General features: G+C 55.3%; 2 protein-coding genes across 6 annotated transcripts in view; one reads left to right on the top strand and one right to left on the bottom strand.

The window, feature by feature from the left end:
* The window catches only part of TNRC18 (trinucleotide repeat containing 18), a 54,341-nt gene extending 42,652 nt beyond the window's left edge, over positions 1–11,689 (top strand). For all 4 annotated transcript variants that reach the window (XM_053958055.1, XM_053958056.1, XM_053958057.1 and 1 more), the window contains 12 exons: positions 1,248–1,690; positions 2,494–2,658; positions 3,443–3,584; positions 3,930–4,047; positions 4,325–4,400; positions 4,757–4,865; positions 5,783–5,899; positions 6,175–6,339; positions 6,888–8,194; positions 8,499–8,735; positions 9,202–9,276; positions 9,837–11,689. In XM_053958055.1, the coding sequence (XP_053814030.1) occupies positions 1,248–1,690; positions 2,494–2,658; positions 3,443–3,584; positions 3,930–4,047; positions 4,325–4,400; positions 4,757–4,865; positions 5,783–5,899; positions 6,175–6,339; positions 6,888–8,194; positions 8,499–8,735; positions 9,202–9,276; positions 9,837–10,043 (3,161 nt within the window). In that variant the 3' untranslated portion in view covers positions 10,044–11,689. The remainder of the gene's footprint in view (positions 1–1,247; positions 1,691–2,493; positions 2,659–3,442; positions 3,585–3,929; positions 4,048–4,324; positions 4,401–4,756; positions 4,866–5,782; positions 5,900–6,174; positions 6,340–6,887; positions 8,195–8,498; positions 8,736–9,201; positions 9,277–9,836) is intronic.
* Positions 11,690–12,140: 451 nt separating this feature from the next.
* Positions 12,141–19,929, bottom strand: SLC29A4 (solute carrier family 29 member 4). Of its 2 annotated transcripts, none has more exons than XM_053958058.1 (11): positions 19,862–19,929; positions 17,691–17,860; positions 16,907–17,038; positions 16,682–16,795; positions 16,474–16,602; positions 15,947–16,021; positions 15,331–15,596; positions 15,109–15,244; positions 14,409–14,596; positions 13,903–14,143; positions 12,141–13,829 (listed from the first exon to the last, which is right to left on the bottom strand). In XM_053958058.1, the coding sequence occupies exons 2-11, from the start codon at positions 17,848–17,850 to the stop codon at positions 13,687–13,689; spliced, it is 1,584 nt and encodes a 527-aa protein (XP_053814033.1). In that variant the 5' UTR covers positions 17,851–17,860; positions 19,862–19,929; the 3' UTR covers positions 12,141–13,686. The 2 variants fall into 2 exon arrangements, with proteins under 2 accessions (XP_053814033.1, XP_053814034.1); XM_053958059.1 differs by lacking the exon at positions 19,862–19,929 and adding an exon at positions 19,254–19,284.
* Between the last annotated feature and the right edge of the window lie 787 nt (positions 19,930–20,716).

Below are 20,716 nucleotides of genomic sequence, written 5' to 3'. Positions count from 1 at the left end.
TATTAATATTTATTAAGTGATAATGGAATTTATAGCATGCTTCAGAATGGAAAATGATGTCTCCTCAGGAGCCTGGCTTGTTTTAGCACTGTTTCCATGCTATATTAGGCTTTTGCCAACTTGTTCCAACAGCCTTTGCTAAGAATTTATTGTTTTGTAATCTGCCCTCCTTGAAACTGGAAGCATCTAGAAATTACCTCATGCAGTACTGAGAGAGGAGAAGGAGTGTTTTAACTTCCAATGGGTTTTTCATTTTGAGCTTTGCCAGCTTTGTTTTTGACACGCTGGCTCTTTTTCTCTCCATGCTGGGGCTGTCTCAGGGGAAGAGGATTGGGTAGAAGATGAGAGCAGTTTCCTGCAGACTGAATTTACCCAGGAAAGCGAGTTTTTTTTGAGAGAAGGACCAAGAGAAGATGCTTTCCTTGCTTGTGCCATGTACATTTTCATTTTCGCATGTGAAAGTTGTTTGCCTACCTCCTGCCCATGTTGCTGGGTGCTGCCTCAGTTTCTCTTCTGCCCCTGGAAACATGATCTTGCTTTCCTTTATCAGGTTCAGGGGAACACAGTGAAGGTGGGGAACATCTTGGCATTATTACAGTATTTCAGGCCTCTGGGTACTGCTGTGCTCATGGTGCTCAGCAGAGGCCAATGTGAGGGGAATTCCATTTGCCACAGACAAAAGATCCTTTACCTCTCTTGACTTTAAGGTGACTCCTTGAGCCAGTTAAAAGATCTGTGGTGTCTGTTAGCCAATGGGAAAAAATAAGCTTGAAATTTGGGTTTATTCCATTTGTTAAAAGACATTGTTCTCCTGAAACAAAGGTGAAACTGGAGAGGGCTCCCACCAGGAGAGAAGAAGGGATCAGCTTGTGGGGTTTATGCTTGGTTTCAGCTGAGCAGCTCCTTTTTGAGGAGGGGCACGTTAAAGTATCTTTTCTCTTCAGAGCTTCCCTGCAGGGTTTTGCTTGTGGGAGAAGGGAGAAAATGGAGGCAGGGAACACACTGAACCACACTGCCTGAATTGTTGGGCTCTGGTTTGAAGCAGGGCAGGCTTACTTCCAGGGAATTTCCACAGTGTTTTCTGGGTCAGAAATGGAGGTCTGAGGGGATTGGAAAGGGGAACAAACAAGAGCTCTGTTGAACAGGCACAGCATCTTCCATGGAGCCCAGAAGTTTCCAGCAGGATGTGTCTGTCCCCTCTTGGCTCAGCCAGGGCTTTGACTGATGGTTAAATCCTTTGCACCTAGGGACAGAGTTCGAGTACACTGACTCGGAGAGCGAGATCAAGATCAGGAAGAAATCTCCTTCAGGGCTGCTGCGCGGGAAGAAGGGGCCGCTGGAGCCCAGCAGCATCCCGCCGAGCCAGGCCCCCAGCAGCCTTGACTCCGGATCTGGGAGCGCTGACAAGGCCAAGCTGGGCTCTGAGAAAGGCCGCAAGCTGAAGAAATTCAAATCCCCTAAGGACTTGAGCTTTGAGTTTGGGCTGGAGGCCAGCGATGATGACCTGTGGAACCGGCGCCGCAGCGAGCGGATCTTCCTCCACGACGCCACCACGTCCTCGGCCATGCTGACATCCACGGCGCCTGCCAGCTCCACCCCTGTCTCCAAAACTGGGCGCTGTGGCAAGGGAGCCCCCATGAGCCCCAAAAAAGAAGGCAGCAAGGGGAAGGAGAGGAAGGAGCTAAGCAAGGTGAGGAACGTGCTGGCCAGATTGGTGTTGGGACGCTTGGGAGCTGAGGGTGAAGGGAGGATGATTAACTCCACTAAGGCAGAGGAGAGTTGAGTCCTGTCTCAGCAGTTGTCCCTTGTCACCCCTGTCAGCCCCTTGTACACCTGGAGGCTCTGTCAGACTTGCAGGGGCTAAAAGCCATGTTTGAATGGGACTGTTGAATGGTTACTTCTGTCACCCTCCATGTCCCAAATCCATTCTGTTTGGGTGGCCAGAGTCGACGATCCTGCATTAAAACAGATCCTGTGAAATCTCTCTCCCGCTCTGTGCATGAGGTTGTCCTCTTGCTGACTTGTGGCACCCAGACTGGCCTTTAAGGCTGTTCCCCTTTTACATGGTGACTTCTGACATCTGTCCCTGGCTGGGGGTGACAGTGGTCCCTGGATTACTGGCTTTTCATCTAAACTGAATGCTTGGCTCCCTCTGGCTCCAGTTCAGTTCATGGCAGTGTTATGGAAGAGCACTGATGGGGAGAGTTAAGACAAGTTAGTTGTGACATGAGGCCAACTGGGATCTTCTTGGTGCTCTTTGGAGGAAGATTTGATGGGCAGGAGTTGCTCTCCAGTGTAATGAAAAGCTCTTCCCAAAATGTGTGAAGCCAGAAAGCAGAGATGTAGGATGTGATGTGGGCAGTGAACTAACTACTGGCTGAACATGATCCTACCTGTGAATAGCCTGCCTTGCTCCACCTTTTCCCTTTCCTTGGACCCAGATCTTTACCAATCTTCTCTTTACTGATGGAAGTGTTTTACTTTTATTTTTAGCAGCGGAAGAAGGGTAAAGAAACGCCCTGCTGCTCCTCCTCCTCATCCATGTCTCCTCCTGGCATCCCCAGCTCCCCCTCTGATGTTCGGGTCAGCCTTGCAAGTGCCCTGGGCTCCACCAAGAAGAGCAAAGCTAAGGTGAAAGCCAAGGAGGTCAAAAAAGAGGTGAGGGGCTGGTTCTAGTCTGGCTGGATTGGAGGGTGGCTGGCAGAACACCTGGACTGTTGCAGTGTGAGGGAGGGAAAACAGAGGTGCAGTTTTTGCTGGGGTGTGTTGCAGGCAGAGGGCTGGTTTGAAAAGCCTAAAATCCAAAGAAGACTCTCTGATAGTACCTGCTGCTACCATCTGCTGTTCATTTGCCTTCATCCTCCAAATCAGTGAGCAGGCAGGATTTTCTCTAAGGCTGCCACAGGGTGGAAGGAAAGCTTGCATTGACAGCAAGGACCAAGGAGATGGTGATGGAGTAGCCTTGCTCAGCACTGGGTCACAGCTGGTTCCTGCTCCACTGCATCTCATAACACACATTGCTGTCTTCTCACATGATTTCTGTGTGATGCTTATGGTCTGCATGTAACAGCAAGGAACATGTCATGGAGACTGGAGAAGAAATAGGAACAGAGCTTGGTGCCTGTTCAGTGAAGGCAGAGGCTCAGGAACACTGTGGTAAATGCAGAGCAAAACTGCAGATCCAGTTGGGAGCATCTCTCCCAACCTCCAAGAGGGGGCATGTGGGGAATAGCTTTTAGTCAGCTGCTGCTGATGCTTGGGGGGGATAAAGGCAGCAAAAAGTCTGGGTACACCCACTTAATTGTTTGTGAGATGAACATTCCTGAGGATAGAGACAGGTTTGTCCTGATATCCTCAGGTTATTTTTTGCTGGAGGGAGGTGAGATGGGATCAGACTGTTTCCTGTGGTGATCCAGCTGATGTGCTGCTTGCTGTCCTGCAGAACCGAGGGAAAGGAGGAGCTGTCAGCAAGCTCATGGAGAGCATGGCAGCAGAGGAGGATTTCGAACCCAACCAAGACAGCAGCTTCTCAGAGGATGAGAACATCCCACTGAGCATGCTGGTTGAGAGGCCACCCACACCAGGTAAGGGCAGGATTTTATAGGTAGGGGAGCTGGGCAGGTTTCCCAGGGCTGCTCAGAGGACAACTGTGCTGCTTTCACGCATTCCTCATCCAAAGCCATGAGTCTTTGGGGTGGAGATACCACTTTTTCAGTCAATTCAGTAAAAACTAAGCCTGATCAGCATGGCTCACTGTGATACCTAGTTGAAGCCCAGTCTCTGAGTTGCCCTATTTTCATTTACTGGTATGTTATTGTTACCAAGAGAGGGGATAGTGATGCTGGGAATATGAAGTTTCCTTCTCCCTTCACTGTTCCTTTCCCTTGTGTGGTGCTCTCTAATCCCCATCTTGCTCCAACACCTCACAGCTCCCCGCTCCTGCATCATTGACAAGGATGAGCTGAAGGATGGCCTGCGTGTCCTCATCCCCATGGATGACAAATTGCTCTATGCTGGGCATGTCAAGACAGTGCATTCACCAGACATGTGAGTTGAGGGGCTGCCATATCCACCTGGGATCTGCCAGAAAATGGGGACATAGCTGCTGCACTGATCAGTTTGGGGGTTGTGTAGAGCTGACTGCCTAGAGACTGACAGTGTCTGGCAGGGAGGGAAGGAGAGTTCACTCTGGTTTATCAGCACTGGGGGAAATCCAATTATCTCTCACTAAGTGCTCTTGCATCCTCTCCCATCAGAGGGAGGCGTTACCTGGTGGGGGTGGTGTCTCCCATGTGCTGTGTCTGACCCAGCCTTTGTGTTTCAGATATCGGGTGGTGGTGGAGGGCGAGAGGGGAAACCGTCCCCACATTTACTGCCTGGAGCAGCTCCTGCAGGAAGCGGTACGTGTGGCCAAAGACTGCCTGTCCTCAGTGCCCATGGCCTGTTCTGGGGTGGGGGAGGCTAGCTGGAAGCTCTCTCTTCCTCCAGCTGCAGGGATATCCTGGTCCTGCCCCCATGGTCAGTGCGGGCAGAACTCCCCTTGGTGCGCTCGCTGCCCCGCTGGCAGCAGGCACTAGTCCTGTATTCCAGCAGGGATGGTCCTTCCTTCCTCCTGTGAGCACACAGCAGGCTGTTCCCTAGCAGGGAAGCTGTCCCTTGCCTTCTCCAGAGCTGCTTTGCTCCATGCCAGGTGTGGTGGGATGGTCTGTGCTGGTGCCGGGGTGGTCAGTAATTGCCTTCCTCTTGCCCTGAGCAGATCATCGACGTGAAACCCCCTTCAGTGCGGTTCCTGCCCGAGGGCACGAGGATTGCAGCCTACTGGAGCCAGCAGTACCGCTGCCTCTACCCGGGGACAGTTGTCCGAGGTAAGGCCACCCTGGCTGCTCTGTGCTGTGAACCTGGGATGTCTCAGCCCTGTGTGTCCTCAGGGATGTCAGGCTTGTCTGGGGAAGCCCTGATTCCTGCTGTGAGTGTCCTGGAGGTCAGAGCCTGGCCTGTTCTGTCCTCCAGGTCATGCCCCTCTCATTAATGATGTAGATTTAGTAACATCCTGCAGTTTCAGGAAGAGGTTCGAGCAATTTAGGAGCTTAAATATATCAAGGACATTTAATACATTTCAGAAAGTCAGAATTTATTCCAGGCATCAGTTATTTCTGAGACTGTGGAGATTTCTAAATCACCTGGACACTCACAACTTTGCTCTGACACAAAACTCTCCAGTCTGATCCCATTAAAAAGTTGGTGAATGGCTCTGGACAATTCTCTCACGGCTGGTCTTGTTTTTTGGGCTCTTGGTCATACCACATGTGTAAAAGGGAATAATTACTTGTGATGTATGAACCAGTAATGCTGATGCAAGAAGAGAGGGTGGGAACACTGCTTATTTCTCTTGGAGAAAGTGAAAAGCAGCAGTTTATGATGGCTGAGAGTAGTTACAAAATGCAGGTTAAAAAAAAAGATACTTTAGTGAAAGGAGAAAAGTGAATTTCTGCAAGAGTAAAGGGAAATAGTGGAGAGAGGTGGGAAGTCAAACTGGAATGACTGTTATGTTCTGGAGCAGTGCTGTTGATGGGGAATTTCACACTGAGTGGGCTGGTTTAGGGACTTTCCATTGCAGATTGAGCCTTCTGTGCCCTCCCTGTATAGCCTAGGAAAGGTGAAGTGGGATGCTTTGCAGCAGGTGCAGCACCCCTATCTTTCCCCAATGTCCTCACTTCCTTTACAAGGGGTTTGTACTCTGATGTTTGTTCCTAATCCCATCTTCTGCTCCCCCATCCCACAGGAACCCTGGATCTGGAGGAAGATGGTGATCTCATCACAGTAGAGTTCGATGACGGGGACACGGGACGCATCCCACTGTCTCACATTCGGCTTCTCCCACCTGACTACAAGATCCAGTGTGAGTCTTGCTGTTCAGTTTTTTGCAAGATGCTTCCCACTCTGACATATATGTGGAGTTTGGGGTGCTTTCCTCAAACTTTGGGACAAATTCACAGACTTTCAGTCACAAAGATTGCACCATCAATTGCAGAACACAGTGCTGGGGTGGGATATCACCCATAAGGAATAAGGCCCAGTCCCTATTGCAGATTTGGTTGGGATACTTTCACTATATCACATCTCTGTTTTATGTGTTATTTGACTGCATTTGAACATCTCTTTGACCTGTTCCAGGTGCTGAGCCTTCCCCCGCCCTTCTGGTGCCCAGCACCAAGCGCCGTAGCCGTAAATCCAGCAAAGACACTGGAGAAGGGAAAGAGGGAGCTGCACTGGGGTCAGAGGAGCCTGTGTCAAAGGGCAAAGGGCGAGGGAGAAAGCCAAGTGTCAAGGCCAAAGCTGGTAAGTTGCCACACTGCCAGGCCTGGAGCTGAGGGAATCTTTGCACAGTTCCCCACTGTTCTCCCCAAGTCAGAGCTGTTCCTTGGAGCAGGATTTGGATGAGGATGGATGCATTGCCTGAATGCAAAGCACCCGTGCATCTCACTCTGCTGTGGCTACAGTTTACAGGAGGCTGGCTCGCAAGCTGGCCTGTGCTCTGACAGCCTCCTTCTGTCAGTCAGGGATGTGGAGCAGAGTCCCTTTTTCAGCTGAGCATCTCTGCATCCATCAATAGGGCCAAAGGTGCAGGAGATTTGTAGTTTGGTTCTCCTGAAGTTGAAGCAGCACCCCTGGGCATTGTCCATCACTTCTCACAAGTACTGGCACCAGGCCAGGCAGTTCAGTGAGCAGTGAGGACACCCCCTGTGCTCCTTTGGGGGTAGCTGAGCAGGCAGGAGCAAGCCATGCTTGGCCAGAGACCAGTCAGCACTGGTGTCTGGTTGTGTCTGAGCTAATAAAGCCCATCTGGAGGGATAACATCATGTCTTTGTGTTTCTTCCCCTCTGCAGAAGAGGCTGCCTTGCCTGAAGAGAAGGATCAGGTGGACTCTTCGCCTGTTACCTCCTCAGTCCCAGAGAAGCCGGCCTGCTTGAGCAAGCCAAGCATGAAGGGGTCACGAAAATCGCAACCGCTGCCGACTGGAGGCTCTCCTGCTCCCACAGAGGAAAAGCGGTCAAAAGCCAGCAAAATGAAGATCTCCACGAAGCTGCACAGCCCCCCACAACCCTCTTACCAGCCTGCTGTGTTCGGCAGCATCCTCGGCACGGAGCCCTACAGCGATCTCCCGGGAACGCTGGCGGCCTTTGGCTCCAGCGATGCTTCGGTGTCCAAAGCCAAGGCCAAGAAAGGGCGGCCCACTGAAGAGACACAAGAGTTTGGCACCATGGTCAAGGCTCAGAGGAAGCATGACAACGAAATCTTGATCAAGCTGGACCATGAGGGTGTGATGTCTCCAAAGACAAAGAAGATGAAGGAGGCAATGAGGATGCTGGAGGACTCGAACCTGGCCAATCGCAGAGATGGGAAGAGTCTCTTGGGGCTGGGCTATTCTGCTGCAGTGAGTGTGGAGGGCAAGCAGAAATCTTCCCGAGCCAAGGTGGCTGAGGGAGACCCTTCCCCTTCCAGCTTTGGAGGAAAGTTTGATTCCTCAGCAGAGAGCCTTGCTGCCTCGAAGGACCAGGAAGAAAAGGCAGCAGGTCCAGCAGGTGTGGAGGAGTCTGAGAGCAACAGCAGCGACAGCAGCTCGGAGTCAGAGGGAGAAGAGGAGGCTGAGAAGAACCAAGGGGAAGCCCAGGATAGCAGCTCAGCTAGCTCAAGAGCATCCACCCCTCTCTCTTCCTCCAACTCCTCCTCTTCTTCCTCTTCTAGCAGCAGCTCCTCTTCATCTTCATCTTCCTCCTCTTCCTCCACCTCATCAACCTCTTCTTCATCAAGCTCCAGCTCTTCTTCCTCCTCCACTACGGATGAAGATTCCTCCTGTAGCTCTGACGACGAAGTAGCTGAGGCCCAGCCGAGTTCCTCGGTGCAGCAAACCCTCCCACCCAAGCAAACCAAGCAGGCAGGGAAATCCCGGGCGTCCTCCCACCCGCAGAGCCAGAAGCAGCCGGCGCAGCAGCCGGCGCAGCAGCCGGCGCAGCAGCCGGCACCGCCGCAGAGCGGCAACAAGAGCCGGCCCAAGAAGCGCGAGGGCATCCACCTGCCCACCACCAAGGAGCTGGCCAAGCGCCAGCGCCTGCCCTCCGTGGAGAACAGGCCCAAGATCGCTGCTTTCCTCCCGGCACGGCAGCTTTGGAAGTGGTTTGGCAAACCCACACAGGTAAATGCTCCATAGTGCTCGGCACTCGGCACTGGTTTTGCCTTCTGGTGCTTCTTCCCTTTTCCTGGGGTGGTGGAACTGCTGGCATGGTGTGCCAAGTGTCCAGTGTGCAGGGAGATGGGGGTTGGCTTTCACTGTGCTGGGGAAGCCATTCTGTGTGGTGTATCCCTCTGCCCCAGTTCCTGTGGGAATACTGTGGCACTGCCAACAGCAAAGGGATGCACGTGGGACAGGGCAAACAGTGGTGTGTAGGGAAAATATTGGTAATCCCTGTCTGACCACTTGCATGATCCTCTCTCGGCAGAGACGAGGAATGAAAGGGAAGGCCAGGAAGCTGTTCTACAAGGCCATCGTGCGGGGCAAGGAGATCATCCGCATCGGAGACTGCGCGGTTTTCCTCTCCGCTGGCCGCCCCAACCTGCCCTACATTGGCCGGATCCAGAGCATGTGGGAATCCTGGGGGAACAACATGGTGGTCCGAGTCAAATGGTTTTATCACCCAGAAGAAACCAACCCTGGCAAGAAACTCAATGAAGGCAAGGTAGGCTGGTCTCCTTTGCTGATAGGGCTGCAAAGCTCTTTGCTCCCTTTTGTTTCCAACAATGAAGAAAACACCCAAGGCCCAGTTTGTTACTGGTACCCTGAAGGGGGTGGCCCCATTCTTTCATCTTGTTGGGGCTGCCTATGGTGTGGGCAAGCCCAGTGTTGGCCTCTTGAAGAAGGGAGGGGTGGGTTTCTTTGTATCAGGAAATAAAGACTTTTGCGCGCATCCAAAAAAAGTGTCAAGAGCCAGATCAAGTCTTTAAAGTGTAAGAAGGATGGGCCTGGTGCTCAGAAAAACTTAATTTTGCACATGTGTGCAGCTGGTTTACAGCAGGATTTATTCTTAGTGGCAGTGGGCAGGGGTTGAAGTTCCAAAAGCACATGTGGTGGGCAGGAGGTGATGGCATGGAAAAACAACAAATTCATCAGGTTTTCATTTCTGTTTCCTCTTTTCTTGGGCACAGCGCTGGGATCAAAAATCAGGCAGGAGTCTGGCCACAGCTTTGCAGGCATCCAACCAGAGGAAGGACTTTATGGAGGTTGGTGAGACGGGGGGGAAGGCTGGGAGGGAATGATGGGTACCCTGTAACAAATAAATACTGCTGGGAAATGCCCCCCAAACTTCTCTGGCTCTTGCTTTCTGCCTTGGCTGCAAAGTCTGCAGTGCCCAGGACTTGGGATGGATATTTCTGGGAGGGTGGGTGTAGCTGCAGGTGCTGGGTGTGGAGAAGAACAGGGAGCTGGTATCCAGCACCCATCTTTGCATTTGCATCCTTGAAATGAGGATGACAAACTCCTGGCCTCCATATTTCCCTGTATGTATGCTGGGCAGCTGCAGCATTCCCATCAGTGGGAGCCAAGTGAAAGCCAGGGCTTAGGTTCAGTGGGCTGGAGGGATTGTCCAGCCATGGACCTCGGCAGATTCCCAGTGTCCCTCCCCTGGGCTGGCTGTTGGGATGAGTGAGATGTTCTTGAGTGTGAACAGAGTCCTATCCCATTATGATGAGTATTTTTCCTACTTGAAGATGATGCTGTAAATGTTGTGTGATCTAATGGCTCCTTTTTTTCCCACCTCCTTCCTTCTCTTCCTGTTGTGCAGAGAGCCCTCTACCAGTCCTCTCACGTGGATGAAAATGATGTCCAGACCATCTCACACAAGTGTCTTGTTGTTGGTCTGGATCAATATGAGCAGATGCTGAAGACAAAGAAATACCAAGACAGTGAGGACCTCTACTACCTTGCAGGGACCTACGAGCCCACCACGGGCATGATCTTCAACACTGACGGGGTCCCTGTCATCTGCTGACTGCCCAGGGGACACATGCCACCCCCTGGGAAGGGATGGGACAAACCTGAGGACGTGCCTGTTCAGACGACATGATTGTTTCTTTCAATGCTCATTTCTGTGTCACACTACAGACAGGAGAGCACGAGAGATGTGAGGAGGAAGGAGAAGGCTGAAGAAAGGGGTTGGGGAAGCAGTTACAGGACTCGAGGAAGATGCCATTGGGGATGGTGGTGGTGGTGCTTGAACCCCGAGGCTCTTCTGGAAGTGGCTTTAAGTAAGGTGACACTTGACCAACTTCTCCCTTCCTCCTTTTGGTCCAGGAAAGCACATGGGTCTCGTGATCATTTCACCAGCGGGACCCCCCGGCAGGAGGGATCCCTTTTGTGTCATTTTTCCCCATCAGTAACTCGGAAGCCGCCCGCGCGTGGAAGGACCCTCTTGCCTTCTGCGTGCGCTCCTCTCCGTCCTTATATTCCCTTTCCTGCTTAGTTTCGCATGACCCTTTATAGGAAGGACAGGGTGAAAGAGAAAGGAGATGAGTCTCTCTCAGCGCCTCGTCTCGATCCTCTCAGCGCCTTTTTGCCGTTCCTTTTCCCTGGAGGCCCCTCCGGCAGCGTGTGGAGCACGACAGGGCAGGGCTGGCCCCAGCACAGAGATGGCAGAAGAGAATCCTCTGGCCTGGAAGGAGCCAGGTGGAAGAGGAGCCAACATCCAGTCTGGGACACTGCCTTCCCACTGCCTTGAACAAGCAGTCTGAACCCTCTGCAGCTCTGCACCCCTTCTGCCCTGCGAAGGTGCTGGAGGGAGCAAGCAGGTGGCAAGGGGGGTGACACGTGGCAAACTGAGACCTCATCTTGGAGCGTGCAGTGAAGGAGCAGGAAACGACTGGGAAAAGCTGCTGCTTGGTGCTTGGAGGAGAGAAGATCAGAGGCCAGTGGATTCTGGCATCCCTCACCCAGCTTTACCCGCCATGCCTTGCCTGCGCTGAGACGTGGAGCTGCTGGGAAGCCTTGCCCATCATTTGAAGGGAACGGGGGCAGCGTGTGCACCCGGCTGTGCCTGCCCGCGGCGCTCCTTCAGCCAGAGCCCCGCTGCCACCTCGGGCTCAGGGACTGCACCCTTCAGCTCCCTCCATCCACGGAGGAGCTGAGCTCCCCTTGGGCACACGCCGGACCCGCGGCACCACTGCTGCTCCAGGGTTACACCTGGCAAGAGGGAACACTGGAGGAGAACCTGAGGAGGACGACGCACCATCCTTGCACTTAAAACAAAACTCCAAGAGACGCACTGATCTTTGCAACTCCCGACTCGCACTACGGATCGCCGGGACGCGGAGCGGGGCCCGGCTCGGCCCAGGCTCCGGTGGGGAGACGCTAAAGCCAAGGACAGATTGGAAACTCTCCACCCTGGCTGCGTACCAGAGACTGGAGGCCGGGGCTCAGGGGTGAGGGACAGCCCCACAGAGTTAACCCTCATCCTTTTAACAAACCACATGGTGCTGAGCTCGTACCATCTCCACCCCAGGCCACCGGCGCCCCGGCACGGCGGACAGTGACGGTTCTAGCCTGTACAGTTTTAATGTACCAAAAGACTCATTAGCCCTCCTGTATTATAAGTCTTTAAATGGATTCAACTTTTTAATTATAAATATAAATATAAATATATATATATAAATATAAACTTTTTAAAACTGTGAAAAAAATTATGAAATTATAAAAAACAAAAAAAGAAAAAACCCACAACGGCAGAAAATAACACAGTCTGACGTTTAGAATATTATTTTTTATTTCCTGTTGGATTGTGATTGTAAATGATCTGGGAACAGGCACACCCCCCACGCTCAAAGTGTACTGTACTTCTAGAAGCAAATTGTGTGAGCATATTTTAAAGAGCGAGAGAGAGAGCGCGCGAGAGAGATTTTATGCTAATGTTAAATAGAAAGCACTTAAAACCCACTGCCTTCTATGGAACACAAGGATATTTCAGACAATCGAGAGGAAAGGAGAGCCAGGTTTTTGTCTTTTTGTTTTGTTTTGTTTATGTTTTGTTTAAAACAATTTTTTTGGCATTCTGTTTGTTGGAGAACTCCGTGTGATCTTTTTTCATAAAAAAAAAAAAATCTAATTGAAAAAAAGCAACCCAACGAAGCATCTTTCTTTGTCTCGCTTGTCCTGACCACAGGGTTTCTCTCCCCTTGGTGGCAATGATGACTTTTTGGCTCAGCCCCTGCCCTGGAGAAAGACACAACCCAGGTGCTTGGTGGCTTTTTGGGGAGAACCCATCCGTGTGATGTGGTGGCACCGATGGACAGGACTGGACACTGGAGTAGAGGTGTCTGCTGGACCGGGCCTGTGGGCTGGAGGTGTGAGTCCTCCCCCTGCCACCATGCTCAGGGCACCATGTGCTGAGGATGAAACGCTGGATTTGCTCTTTTTGGTGTGAGCTGCACTTCCTACAGGCCGGAGCTTGGCACGGCCAGACCCTCCCGTGCTGCAGGGGTCGGGTCGGGGCCAGGCCTGGCACTCGCTGGCTCCTTGGGCTTGATTCCCTGGGAGGTGGCACCTGCCAGTTGGCACAGTGAGGTACAGCTGGTCCCAAAACGTGGTGTTGGCACTTTCTCCTGATGTTTTCTGCTCCTCCTGGCCTGCCCTCTCCCGTGTGCTGCCCATGGCAGTTTGCAGGCTGGCAGGGGTTTGGTGTAACCCGGTGATGTGTTCAACCACCCCAGGTGACAAAGGGGGCACTGAAGATAGGGAGCAGCACAAGGGGCACCCCAAAACCCAACAGGACAGGCAGCAGGCACCACCCTGTGTGTGTTTGCCAGCCCAGCCCAGCCCACCACCAGCAGTCAAGTGCCAGTGGCACAGCTAAGGACCAGCCATTGTTGCAAAGACATTTAATTATTTAATCAGCTTCACTTACACCCTGCATTAAATCTTGAAGCTCAGCAGTGGCCTGCAGGTGGCACTGGCAGTGCTGTAGCCTTGGGACCCCCCCTCTACCCCTTGCAAAGGAGCAGATTCACAGTGTGGGGTGGGGGGAGGCAAGACCCTGCCTCTGTTGCAGTTAGAGGGGGGTAAAACAAGATACAATTTTAAAACTTTTTTTCCCCAACCATATGATTCGCATATTTAGGGAGGGACTGTGATTTCAAGCCATTCCTGGTGAAAACCTGCAGCACCATCAATGGAAGTAGAGATCCACCCTCCCAGAGCCACGGGGGCCTGAAGGAGTGTTTCTTTCCTCTCTTACTCCTCTTCTTCCTCACCAGCCCTCCATCACCCTCCTCCCCAGTGCTGGTCCTATTCCCTTTGGGATTTGGCAGTATTTTCTTCCTCCTGTCAATGGCTTGGTGCAAACAGAAGATCCCCAACCTTCACTGGAGAGCTGCACATTGCTGATGGGGAGACCCCCAAAAGCAACAAGAACTGTCCCCTGGGGTGGGAGGAATGTCACCCCAAGCAATGGCCCTGCGCAGTGCCTGGCTGGACAGCACAGGCCGTTTGGGAATGCCACAGCCCTGTGCCAACAGGATACCAGTCCTTGTCCATGCTGGGGTGGCTTTCTGGCTCCAGGCTCCCTCCTTGAGGAGGGATGTGGGGCGCTGGGGACCATGGTGGGAAGCAGGTCCCATCCTGTCCCCGTTGCCCGGCCCCAGGGCTCAGTACCCTGAGGTAAAGGAGCCATTGGAGGTTTCGGTGTAGAAACAGGTGCTGTGGGAGGTACTGGTGAGGCTGTAGGCAAAATACGCCACGGCCGAGCCCAGCGTCAAGCCCGTCATGTAGGACACGGTCATGGTGTTCCCTGTGGGAAGGGACATGGGGTGTCAGGGTGCTGTGGCCACACCATGGGGCATTCCCGGAGGGCTCGGTCCTACCTGCCAACTCCCGCTGCTCCGGGCTCACTTTGCCTGCGGCCAGGATCATGGGGACGCTGCCGAAGTAGCCGTTGGTGATGCCCATGAGGAGGGAGAAGATGCAGGGCCAGGCGGGGTGGCCGAAGGTGGGCTGCCCATTGGGGTAGACGCACATGATGAAGAGGGGGATGAAGACCACGCGGAGGCAGGAGTAGACGAGGAGGTGGGTCCCTCTCCAGTCGTAGGGCAGGGCAGCCAGGATCTGCAGCGAGGGGCAGAGATTCTATTGGGGGGGATGAGGAAGCTGGGGAGGGTCCTGCTGTGCCCAAAATGGGGCAACAAGGAGATGAGGTGGTGGAAAGATCAACTGCTCTGGGAACCCAACCTTGGCCATGCTGGTGAGCACCAGCCTCACACTGGTTAGACCCCTGTGGGTGGAGACGACCCTTGGTGGAGCCAAGTGGCTGAGAAAGAGGGCAACAAAGGAGGACAGACCCCCACAGTGATGGCTCTGGCCTTTCTCCTACCTTGCCGACAAAGTCAGAGAGGTTGAAGATGGCCATGATGAGGATGGGGAGCCATTCCCCCAGCGTGCAGTTGTGGATCTCCGACTCCAGCCCGGGAAAGAGGCACAGCGTGATGAAGTAGGTCATGGCGATGGAGAGCATGTAGGCCCAGATGAGGCGGGACACGACGTAGCGGTAGAGCAGCATGTCTGGCAGGGACAGCACAGCTCAGCCAAAACTGCAGCCCAGCCCCCTTGCAGAGCCTGAGAGCTTTGTCTGACCCCCAGGGGTGCCTTCCAAAGATGGGTTTGCCCCATGGTTATGGGCACATCATTAGGAAAGGGATCATAGAAAGGTTTGGGATGGAAGGGACTGTTAAAGACCATCCAGTTCCAACCCCCAAGTGACACCTTCCACTATCCCAGGTTGCTGCAAACCCCGTCTAACCTGGCCTTGGACACTTCCAGGGATGGGGCAGCCACAGCTTCTCTGGGCAGCATGTGCCAGGGCCTCCCCACCCTCACAGGGAAGAATTTCTTGATAATATCCCATCTAATCCTGTCCTCTTGTCAGTTTGAAGCCATTTCCCTTTGTCCTGCTATTCCATGCCCTTATCCAAAGTCCCTCTCCAGCCGTGGGAATGATCCTCCCCCATAACACTGGGTCACCAGTTATTTATCCCACCCCAGGGGCATGCCTTTCCCCCGAGCCCACCACTCACCTCGGAAGCTGGGCCAGCTTTTCTTGATCTTGGGCCGAGGGACATCGAAGCGCATGTAGGTGCCACTCCCAGCCAGCTCAGCTTCGGGGCCGGGGCTGCCCCGGGGGGAGCTCGGCTGCCCCTGCTCACCGTTTTCCTGGATGAGTGGAGAGGGGACAGCAGTGCTGAGGTGCAGCGGCAAAGCACCCCAGGGGCCGGCAGGGAAACCCACCCTTGGCTTACAAATCGGACGTCCTCCGAGGTGACGTCGTGGTGGACGCGGTAGCCGGTGCCGGGGTCGCCGGCCCCGCGGCTCTCCGGGAGGCCCTTGCGGGAGCAGTCGGTGTAGTAGCGCACGAAGCGGGTGCGCTTCACCAGGAGGTGGAGGATGAAGCACGTCAGCTCCATGCCGATGGAGATGAAGAAGAAGATGACGGTGTTCTCCTTCTCGTCCGACAGCAGCAGCTTGGTGAAGATGCGGCTGAGCGAGATGATGACGCCGGCGGTGCCTGGTGGTGTGGGACAGCTGTCAGTGTTGGCCAAGCCCCACTGAATCCCAGCTCAGGGACCCTCATCACCCCCCACCGTGTGGATGTGATGCTTCCCGGTATAGAGGAGTCACCAGCAGTGATTTTGGGCTGATAAAGCTCCTGGCAGACATCCCACCCCCAGCCCGGCATGGCAGTGCAGGGACTTAGAAACCAGTAAACTCCCTGGTTTGCTGGGGAGCACCCTGTGGTATCCCTGATCTGCCAGCAACCCAGCTGGGCTGTGGTGAGGCCAGTGGGGACCCAAGTGTGGCTCACTGGGGCCCCAGGAGAAGGTGCAAGTCCATGTGTCAGTGGCTGTGGGTACTTACTCTCGCCCGTCATCACTCCCTGCGTGTAGCGCTTGGGCAGCAGCCCCGTGTAGCCGTAGAAGCTGGATTGCTGCACTTCAGGAGAGATGCACAGAGGGGAGAAGGAGGGATTATTGGTGCAGCCAAAACTCCGGGAAGGGGGGAGAAATCCCAGAGGGAACCCATGTGCTGTGGCAACTGGGAGCTGCTCCTTCCAGCAGCCTCCTTGCTCCAAAAGCAGGAGGGCCTTTTTTCCCCTCCATGGATGTTCCACTATGCCTGTTCCCATCCAGAGTGGCCACCAGGTGTGGGGGCTTGGCATGCCACCATGGTGGCCCAGATCAGTGGTGTCAGTGACCAGTACACGGTTTGGTGCTGGTGCCCCTGGCCAGTCCCACAATGCCTGGACAGAGGTGGATGGGATGGGGCAGGGTCCTGAGGGTTATAGGGATCAGAGCAGGAGGGTGTCCCAGGAGACCACGGCTCAGGGATGGGGCTGTTTCCCACCCCTACCTGCCATGTCCCAGCCCAGCTGCTCTGCCACATACCTGTGCAGCCAAAGGCCACCACCCCGACAGCCACCAGGTTGATGGCGTAGGCTTGTCTGCGGCTGAACAGCTCCAGCCACACGTCACAGATGCTGACAAAGAGCAGGGGCCCCAGGGCGAAGAGGTAGCCTGTGGGGAGGAGACAGAGGTGGTGGCAGGGGCAGAGCATGGGCACAGAACTGCCTGGGGGTACAGGGACCCCACTCACCCACGGAGATCCGGGTGTGCAAGCTCAGCAGCTCCACCAGCGCGTTGTTGAGGATGACGGCCACCAAGGCCACCAGGATGTAGGTGAGGCTCATGTCAAAGACAATGGAGGTCCCTGAAGAGAAGCAGGTGATGGGGGGACAAGAGTTCAGCTCCCTTGGAAGTGGGATTGAGCTCTCTCCAGGTTTGGGGTGTCAGGGATGTGCTGGAGCTGCTCCAGACCTACCTGGGTATTTATGGTGCAGGTAATCCACATCGGTGATAAAGCTGTTGTAGGGCAGGAGAAATCCCACCCCAGCCAGCAGCATGGCAAAATAAATCCCATGGTATCGATCCTGGGGCTCGGGGTCCTCAGAAACTGCCCCAGAAGAGGAAAGAAAGACAAAAAGACATGACAGCGGCATTGCTGCCCCCCTGGGACCCACGTCAGACCCCAGCCTTGAGGCAATGAAACAGCCCAGCTCCCTGTAGATGCACAAATAAACAGCCCCAGCTTTGAGAAGTTCCTTCCCTAAATAAAGACATTTCAGTGGAGACCCAGGAGGCAGGAAAACATCTGGGCTTTGGGGGTCTGGTGAGTTTTAATTGCAGCTAAACAAGCTGAGAGCCAGGCAGTGCAGGTGACAGCACAAGTCAAGGTGCAGGAAGGGTCAAAGGTGGGTGTGGAGGTGGGCAGGGCTGCCTCAGGATGTGGAGCAGGGCTGGGGTGAATCCCAGGAGTGTCTCTGAGTCCTGCATGGAGAAAGATGAAGCTGCAGGCTGGGGGTGAGCCTGGCAGGAGAACCTGGGCACCAATCCTCAATGCCTTGCCAGGCTGCAGAGCAGTCATAGGATGTGCTGGTGGCTCACATGGGTAAAAAAAGTGATGAAAAAGGGTAGTGGGCAATATTGTGATATTTCAGGCTATTTGTGGCTATTAAACCCATCCCAGGAAGCTCCTAAGTGGGTGGGAAAGCAGCAGGGAACCTGGCTCCTGCCTGTGGGTCAGCTTGGGCCATGCCTGCCCTCACCTGGCTCCATGAAGGTGAGCACGCCCTTGGCCTGGCTGCCCCGCTGCAGCTCGTCCTCCTCCAGCTGGTAGCTGTCGAAGCTGAAGCTCATCACCACGTTCCCCTCCGGCGTCGCCGCCGGGCTCAGCTCCTTGAAGCGCTCGGCTCCCACCGAGCCCATCCTGGCCACCCTGAGGGGGAGAGAGCAGTGACAGTGACACCCCGGGGTGCACAGGTCCCCCCCCAGGTGATGCCAGCGGTCTGCAAGGGACGATGACACGTGGGTGGCCCTGAGCCTTGTCCACCTCGCTATATCACAGTGGTTCTGATGGCTTTTTCCACCTGGAAAGATGATTTCCCCGAGGCAAATGGGATCCACCGACCTTCTGAGCAGAAGTTTGGCTTTGGGGTGGTGAGCAGTGCTCGTGGGGCACCCACACGAGCCACCCCCGAGGCACAGCGCCTCACTGGGATGCTACCAAAGGCAAACGCCACTGTGATTTCCAAAAGCAATTAGAGAAATTAATGGATGAAATCCACTCAGGGAAGGCGGCTGCGGGGAAGATCCCGGCTGCCTCGGGAAGCCCTCGCTCCCTGCAGGCAGCACATTTGCTCTGCTTTTTGCCCTTTTCAGCATCTCTGGTGCCTGAGGCTGGGGCAGAGCCACCGGCTGGGCCGGCAAACTCCTGCAGCTTTTAGAGAGGGGATGGGATCTGACCCTGCTTTTTTCAGATCTGCTTCTCTGGGGGATCAGAGCCAGCACGGACCTGCCAGAGAGACCCCAGCATCACACCTGAGGGGCTGCACTGAGTGCATCCCAAAATGAGCTCTCCAAATACCCAACATCCTCCAGTGACCCCACCAGAGCCATCCAAAACAGGGTTCCTCCCTGTGGTTCAACCCCAGGGGGCTGCTCTGAATTCCTTGTCTGTCCCCAGCCCACCTCCTGCAGATGTCCCTGGCATCCGGGGGGGTGGTGGTGGTGGTGGTGAAAAAATCTCCTCCAAGGCAGTAGATTGAGTCAGGCAAGGGAGGAAAAATCAATGACAGTGATTTCTTTGGGCTCCCTGCCAGACATGGCGTTTGCAGGAGCAGAGAGGTTTTCCAGCTGCCAGGACATGTTGGATGCTGGAGGGCCCTGAGGTGTGGGGCAAACGTGGTGCCCACAGACCCTGTCAGTGAGTTCCTGGAGCCTAAAATGCTTCTCTCATGCAGGGACGGGTGCACAGGGCAGCACTGCCCCCGCTCCGAGGCTGTGCTGAGGTCACAGCACTGCTGGGGGGCTGGGATGGGGTCCCCCTCCCGCACCGTGCTGGGGTTCACCCCAACACCCCCCATCCCAGAGCACCGCGAGCAGAACAGCCCAGCAGGGCACGTTGTCTTGGGGACACCGCTCCATCCTGCTGCTCCCAGGGGAGCTGCCTGCAATCCCCTTCACCCACACCCTCCTGTGCTTGCTGCCACCCCAGGCAATAAATCCCAGCGGGAAGCATCTCCCGGGATGCCGGGAAGCCTGTTGCATGGTTTTTCCATAGCAGGAATCCCAGCTGGAGAGCATACCAGCTGGGAAAGCCTCGTACGTACTGTGTGTGGCCCAAACTTCCCGGGGCCGGGAGCAGAGCGGGATGCGGGATGCGCTGCACAGCCGCGGCGCTGGACCAGCCTCCGGCACTCTCCGCCTCGCTCCCCCGAGCATCCCTGCGCTGCCGTAAATTGGATTTTCTCCTCCCGCTGGATTTACATCCGTCTGCCCCTACGGATTTATACCCTGCCGCCCCTGTGGCCCCAGCGTGGGGGCGGGGGCGTTTCTCCATCGCGGGCAGGGGTGGGAGGTCTCGCCCGAGAGGAGCCCTTGCCCCGCTGCCCCCCGGCTCTGCGTGACCCCGGGCACCGCAGCCATCCTGTTAGGGCACAAAAGCCATTTTTGCTCTGGCAAAAGGGTCTCCCGACATCTTGCCAGCGGCGAAGTTGCCATAAACGGGGGGAATTCAGCAACCCACGTCCCCTGTCTGAAAGAGAAGCTCCTGGCCGGGCGGAGCGCGGCCCCGGCCGCGCCCGGAGGATGCTCGGGGGAGCCGGGACGATGCTCAGTGGGGCCAGGGCGGGCGGGGGCTCGGAGCGGCGGCTTCCCCTCCTTTCCCCCCGCTCCCCGGCGGTCCCGGCCGAGCACAACAGGTCGCGGCGGTTCTTACCTCGCTCCGCCGCGGCGGCTCTGCGGCACCGGCGCTGGCCCGCCCCGCTCAGCCCCGGCGGCCGCCGGGCCCCGGCCCCGCCATACCGGAGCCTCCGCCGGGAGGGGGCCGGCACCGAGTGCGGCGGCGGCGCGGAGCGGGGGCGGCCCCGGGTCTGCCTCCCCCCGGGTCTGCCTCCCCCCGGGTCTGCCTCCCGCCCGCCCTCCGCTCCTCCCCCGAGCCCCCCCGCCGGCCCCGGGGCCGCGGGAGAGGCTTTCCCGATGCACGCCCGTACCCCTGTCCATAGGCACCGCCTGTAGGTACCGCCTAGAGGTACTGGCTAGAGGTGCCTTGGAGGCATTTCGGAGGTCCGGAGCTAATTGCGAAGAGAGATTAATTAGGAAGAAAGCCCCGGTAATTTCATTTGGGGCATGAGCTTTTCAAGGAGAGGGTCATTCCTCTCCTGTGAAGGGTTTTGTCTAAGAGGGGCTGATGGAATCAGGATGGATGGGTGGACAAAGGCCATGGATGGATGGATGGATGGATGGATGGATGGATGGATGGATGGATTGCAGCTCTGGTTAACAGAACACAGCAATCCCCCAGCTTTTTGAGGAAACAGCCAAGAGAGCCTCTGCTTCCCTTCAAAATCTGGGAATGGAAGCAGAGGAGGAAGGGAACCAGCAACATGGGGCAGTGTGGATATCATGTCCCCAAGGTGGGTGACCCAGGCAAGGACCTCATGGGTGTCCCCACCCCTCCTGGGCTGAGTGAGCTGGCCCAGGCTGCAGGCTCCATCACGGGGATCTGATGCTTTTTTCCAGGAGCAGCAAGGCACAGAGTGGGGACTCAGCAGGTGCCTGGGGGACCATCCTT

Source organism: Vidua chalybeata, chromosome 16, assembly GCF_026979565.1.
Source record: "Vidua chalybeata isolate OUT-0048 chromosome 16, bVidCha1 merged haplotype, whole genome shotgun sequence".
Lineage (NCBI taxonomy): Eukaryota > Metazoa > Chordata > Aves > Passeriformes > Viduidae > Vidua > Vidua chalybeata.
This window is presented reverse-complemented; position numbering and strand designations above follow the sequence as displayed.

What these genes read in the sequence shown, in the direction of transcription:
- SLC29A4 (XM_053958058.1), bottom strand. Translation starts at nt 17,850, where the DNA reads ATGGGCTCGGTGGGAGCCGAGCGCTTCAAGGAGCTGAGCCCGGCGGCG. An exon ending in GGTGGCCTTTGGCTGCACAG is followed by an intron (nt 16,022 to 16,473) that starts GTATGTGGCAGA and finishes TCTCTCCTGAAG; the next exon opens with TGCAGCAATCCAGCTTCTAC. An exon ending in GGGAGTGATGACGGGCGAGA is followed by an intron (nt 15,597 to 15,946) that starts GTAAGTACCCAC and finishes CCACACCACCAG; the next exon opens with GCACCGCCGGCGTCATCATC.